The sequence below is a fragment of the Ochlerotatus camptorhynchus genome, unplaced genomic scaffold, assembly GCF_037179485.1.
Source record: "Ochlerotatus camptorhynchus isolate MF236.1 unplaced genomic scaffold, CSIRO-AGI_Acam_v1.1 ptg000371l, whole genome shotgun sequence".
NCBI classification, from domain to species: domain Eukaryota; kingdom Metazoa; phylum Arthropoda; class Insecta; order Diptera; family Culicidae; genus Ochlerotatus; species Ochlerotatus camptorhynchus.
In genome coordinates, this window is record NW_027040859.1 from 64,839 (window position 1) to 70,499 (window position 5,661).

Here is a 5,661-nt window from a genome sequence, read left to right on the forward strand (position 1 = left end):
AGATTCATGGGGAAGTTTTAGAGTCATTGGAGTTTCATGTAAGAGGAATAATTCAAAGTTACAAATAGGATTTAAAGAACAGAATATTTTTAAATTTTTAAATCCGAATAAGAATTCTCAGCAGTGCCTGATTTTATCATTTATTATCACACGCAAGTAAAGAGCCTTGAATTTATATATAAATGCAGGCTCTTTACACGCAAGGAGTAGCGCTTCAACCCAGTGTAGATGAATTGCGATTGTTTTGAAAATCTTCGCTGTTACGTACTAGTGAAATGAACAAATGAGTTCATTATACATCAACGAATACGCGTTTGTTGATATTCTCCAGTGCTTGATTATCCAACCCAAAATTTTCAAAATCAGAAATTATCATCAAAAGCAAACTAATCAAATTCATTTTAGGCAAAATGATTATTTTCAATATTGTCGACTCCAGAGCCTAAAACCGGGATTTTATCATCAATTCAGCATGAGGCAATAATTTTCCATTGGTTTGTGTGTAAAAGCTAACACGACACGTCCTTCAGCGCTATATTTGTGTAAAATGAAAATAATCATTTTGCATTTGATCCTCAAAATCATCCCCACCAAGATGAAGACGATAATGAACATCCAGCCACGAATGAAGAAAAACAAATATTGACTACGATACTCAGAGGTTGCCTCGATCCAGAGAATGTTGTTATGTCAAAATTCAGATTCATGCAAGTAGTTGGTCTATCTGTTAAGGTTGTCTTCATTTTCAGCTAACTTGATTGTAGAAGAAATGATTTTTATCAGCACTGATTCTCAGTCCTTCAACAAAAACCAAGAATCATAAAGATTTTTTAGTCTGCAAGAAAAAAAAATGCTTTTTTTTCGAGTTTTCTGATATAATGAATCTGACTTCAATCTCATTCAGAAACTCAAACAAATGTGGAAGTTATATACTAAAAAATGCGACAAAGGCTAGTTAAACTTAAAATTTAAACTTTTTTCTAGATACTTGGACCCTAAAAAAATATAATTTGCGGCTGAGTTAAGGGGGGGGGGCAGCTGACCTCCCCCCCACCCCCCATTACTGGAGCATATTTATGTGCTTTTGCATGTCACTGCTTTTCTGACCGATGCTGTTCAAGATGATTTTAATCCGTGTAAAACTTTGATTGTACAACGCTCATGTGTGTGAATCTGAGCACAAATGCCTAGACTCAATAAACCCTTAAAGGCTACCAGCATAGCTGATTTATGTTTATGGAATACTCACAATGCTGGAAAACTGTCAAAACTGTCATTGAAGTTATTCACAACATAACGTGCTATTTGACTGAAAATTTAGGAACAATCTTTAATTGAATATTCCGGAGGAACTCAGACCAGCAGTTCACTTCTCGATTCATTTGTAAACAGATTTAAATTCGAAACGTAGGCTCTAGCGAGGCCTCTAGAGTAAGAGGCAATTAATCAGACCCCAATAGTATTTGTAATTCAAATAATGCTGCAACTCACACAAAACAAACTACAGAAGTCATACTCTTCAACCTCTATATTCGGTCTCCAACAATGTCCTACCGGTTCCAAAACTTTTCGGCCGTTGATAGACCGTAGCGTTTTGCATCACGAAAGGCTTTTCATACTTCCGACAGCGGTTGCTCCTTCCTAGTATATTTCGATGTTTTTTTTTTATTTCGACATTGCATTCCTCCTTGGTTGCCGCTAGACCGATGTTATCATTGCGATTGCAAACCAAATCATTCAAGCTGTACCGGGTTGCTAAATATACCATAATATACGTGTTATACAAAAAATAGCACCTTGCTCTATGACCGGCACACTTGCGGCACACTGTTGGCACAAAAGTTGACCCAAGATTGGTGTGCGGAGTGACCTACCCCTTGGTTGTAACATGTTATAAATTGAAGATGCTAATGTCAAATAACAGACTAAAGTGGTATACGATAGATGAGGAGATGAAAATATAGAGTTGGTAGTTCCGTTAGAGTACGGCAGTGTGAAAATTTTATATAGAGAGTAGAAAGCGAGCAAGGACAACGTTGAGGAAAGTACACATCGGGTTGATCATCTCTCTTTACCGAACACCCCCGTTGGAGAGTAACTGCCCAAGTAACATTACAAGTTTTATAGAGGTTTTAAATCCAAATCATGGTCTATGGAATTTTCAGAATTCCAAAAATGTTTCGTGGGTGGTCAGTCTGGCCAGTGTTTTAGTTTGTTTTTGTTTTAATGCACTGAGACTTAAGGTTTTATACGAAAATGTATACTCTGAAATAACATGGCATTACATTTGTCGTATGAAATTCCACACTTACATTTGATGTTCATGCCATTTGGTTTTGCGTGTAGCCTTTCGACAGAAGAGGAAAGGATTTTCCATTTAAACAACAAACACGAATGCTTACGATTCTATGTCTTTATTCGCACACGTTTTCCGAAATATGTTTTGCCTAACACTAAAACGAGTATTTTCCTCTTTGTATCATGATCTACCAGGTCATTTTTATTCTTTTTTATTTTTGTCAGGTTTTTGTTTTGCCATAATTTCTAGATTCGGTTTCATTTGTACAGGTTTCCTCCGAAAAACAGTCGTAATCGTCTTTCTACCTAAACTATGCCTAACGAATATGGACATTTTTAGATTCAATTCTGGGTAAGTAAGTATCCTTCCTCGTAGAGATATGTCTTCTGTATAAAATGCAAATAATTTGATTCGTTTTCTTAGTGGGTTACAGTTCCTGGGAATGGGCCTTCTAAGTGCGCTGTATTTGAACTTTTCGTTTTCTCTTAATGTTTCATTTGGCTGGATTGTAGGTTTCGTCTCTGCTTGATTTGTTTGAAATTGGCAGTTGCACTTAGCTTCTCCTTCTTATTCACAACAGCGTTGCCAGCAGTACCGTTACCATTAGGATACCTAGATGGCTCATGAGAACGTGCCCTGAGCTGGACCACTTCAGACCGGAGTAGTTGATGTTGGGAATGCGTTGTTCTGCAAGAAATTTTTTTTATTGTTTTTTGGAAAGTAGTTTTCAAAAGGACACATACCTTTCAAAATGTTCAAGGAAACAAAACTCAACCTAAGATTGATTGAACTAAGAATACTAAAATCAACTAAAAACTTCAATAGGGAACAGGAATCACCGATTCTAAAATTAATAAGTAAATAAAGGTGAAATTATAACAAAATTTAAATCAAGTGTGAAATGTAGAAATCATACCATAGAGATTCAGCCTTGCTTCGTCGTGGCCTACTTTGTTGGAAGCCTTGCAGAGGTAGTCTCCGTAGTGTGAGCTTTCGACTGAGGTGATCTTCACCGTGGAAGTCGTTACGTCATCCGGTTGACCGGTTTGGGTAATGCTGGTAACAAAACCAAAATTGTAGAAATTATGCAAGAGAAGTTTCCGGTGTTGACATACCCATAAGGTCCACCGTTATGAATCTGCTGTCCATTTTTGAACCAGGAAATCGAAGGTGACGGAAAGCCTTGCACAACGCATTCCAGTTCAATATCGTACTCGGTTGCTTGGGCTATTTTCGGCCGTGGAACGGAGATTACCGGGCCAAATTCCACCTCAAGGTTAATCGTCCTGGAGTCTGGTTTTCCAACGCCATTATCCGCAATGCAAAAGTATGTACCACGATCATCCTTGACCAACGAAGACAACGACAGCTCGTTACCAGCAAAGCTCTGTCCACCGATCGGTAGAATGGCACCGTATTCCCTCTTCCAGGAGATCGACGGTCGTGGATATCCCTCAGCCGAGCAGGTCAGTTTGACATCTTCGCCTTCTGCCTTGGTAACAGTGGTAGCCCTTAGATTGTCCTTTAAAATTGGTGGATGACGGACCTGAAGTTCCACCGTAGCCGTCACCTTGTTGGTGCTGTTCACCTGAATCTGGCACTCGTACAGACCGGCATCCGTATTGACGATGTCGTTGATCTGAAAACCAAAGGGGTTTGCCATTGCAAAAGGGTTGTTAATTAGATTCCTGTCTGTGCGTCGGAATGGGTCCCGTAGGGATTTGGGCAATAACATTTACTCTAGGGGAGAATATGCATGTGCCAGCTCATTCTAATGGAGTTATTAAAATGCATAATTGATGAGTTGCTCTTGACATTCGAGCACGACTGAAAATTGCAATTCACCTACCGTCAATCTGTACTTCATGGTATTGTTCTCTTTATCATCACTGAGCTCGAACCTCTCTTCGGCCACGGCCAACGTTGGACCCAAGGAGATGGTATTGACATTCTGCGACCGCTCCCGATTGCTCTTCTGCCAACCAACCGTAAACTTGCCCACGTTGTCAATATCGCAATCCAGCGCCACGGTATCTCCAATATCCTTAATCTGTTCCGGACTGATGGATGTGATGGTCGGAGGTGCCTGCTGCTGCGCTGCACCTAAATCAGAACAAATATTTATTCAGTATAGATTTCATCATCCCCACACAAGTATTCTTCTGATCTACGCCGACCCTGCCGGTAGCAGATAACTGCGCGTATTATAAACAAATTAAAACAATCGCCACGATACGCATCGGGACGCGTGTCGCAATCCCCCTTCTTATCAACGAAACACACGAAATTTTTCGCTACGAGGGGTTCGAATCTCCTTCATACCGGTCACTACATCATTTCATTCATCAAAGTAGCCTCCGTGCGCCGCTTTTTCATCACTTATTCGTATACATATTTTTCAGATAGAACCAGAATTGGGCAACGTGCCACAGCATCGTACCAGCCAGGCAGGATGCCAGTTATCACCATGGTTACACTTACACATATTCACAGCGGCCACAATCAGGCAAATTATTAGCGAATCCCATTGCAGAAGCCTCATAATTGCTGAACCCTGGAGCAGAACACTAGGCAGCCACCCGCAAAACTCACTCTTTATGTATTCTAAACTGGCCCTGGAAAGTAGAACGAAAAAGAACGAACGAACTAGCACGCACGCACCGGGAGGTCCCCCACCGTGTCGTCGTCAGTAAAGCAAATCAACGCACACCGAAACTCTCACTTTCCTTGGCACTGGGAAACAGGGAAATGCTGTAAAAAATAATCACTCAACACTGGAGTACACAACAGAACGAATCGATGAGAATGAAGGCGCGAAACAGGCACGTTACCGAATCGAAGGCTGAAGGAGAACTGATGCTGCGAGAGCGAAGGACGTCCTGCTGGAGTCGGGAGTAGTCTCGGGAAGTGGGATGGATGAAAGATAGGAGAGAAAATTCAAACGAGACAAGAGCGAGAGGTACTAACACACACAATGATGATAAGGAAGAGAGACTGACCGTCTGATGGGAAGTATTGTCTTGCACTCAAAAAATTCCACACGTCATCATCATGTGTCTCACACTTAATTTTGCGCTTATTGTGAAACACATCCATTTCATGTGTGAATCTTATGCTATGAATTATGCCTGAACACTATGGATTTTAATTGTGACACACTTGTATTATATGTGCCTCATATGGTGATATCAATAGCTTTGCACATCATAGTTCAATATTTTACTTTATCGACTTCTACTTTGCCGACTCTAAAAATGAATCGACAAATATATAAACAAAACTTTCAGAGGCCAGAGCATTCATATATCTTTTTAATGGGTCTTATTTGGGATTCGATCATGGACTGTTGGGGTGTGCTGCTG

The 5,661-nt window shown here is 40.3% G+C and overlaps 1 protein-coding gene across 2 annotated transcripts; it reads right to left on the minus strand.

Moving 5' to 3' along the window:
* Window positions 1-2,398: 2,398 nt before the first annotated feature.
* On the minus strand, window positions 2,399-5,159 carry LOC135710165 (lachesin-like). 2 transcript variants are annotated; one of them, XR_010518400.1, is made up of 6 exons: window positions 4,781-5,159; window positions 4,149-4,402; window positions 3,415-3,938; window positions 3,216-3,355; window positions 3,043-3,143; window positions 2,399-2,986 (listed from the first exon to the last, which is right to left on the minus strand). XR_010518400.1 is itself a non-coding variant. In XM_065232677.1 (5 exons), exons 1-5 carry the CDS (start codon window positions 4,839-4,841, stop codon window positions 2,871-2,873), a joined length of 1,095 nt encoding a protein of 364 aa, XP_065088749.1. In that variant the 5' UTR covers window positions 4,842-5,159; the 3' UTR covers window positions 2,399-2,870. The 2 variants fall into 2 exon arrangements, 1 of the variants encoding a protein (XP_065088749.1); XM_065232677.1 differs by lacking the exon at window positions 3,043-3,143.
* Between the last annotated feature and the right edge of the window lie 502 nt (window positions 5,160-5,661).

Coding starts and splice junctions, on each gene's coding strand:
- LOC135710165 (XM_065232677.1), bottom strand. CDS start 4,841: ATGAGGCTTCTGCAATGGGATTCGCTAATAATTTGCCTGATTGTGGCC. Junction 3,356..3,414: donor CATAACGGTGGACCTTATGG/GTATGTCAACAC, acceptor TTTTGTTACCAG/CATTACCCAAACCGGTCAAC. Junction 2,987..3,215: donor AGCAAGGCTGAATCTCTATG/GTATGATTTCTA, acceptor AATTTCTTGCAG/AACAACGCATTCCCAACATC.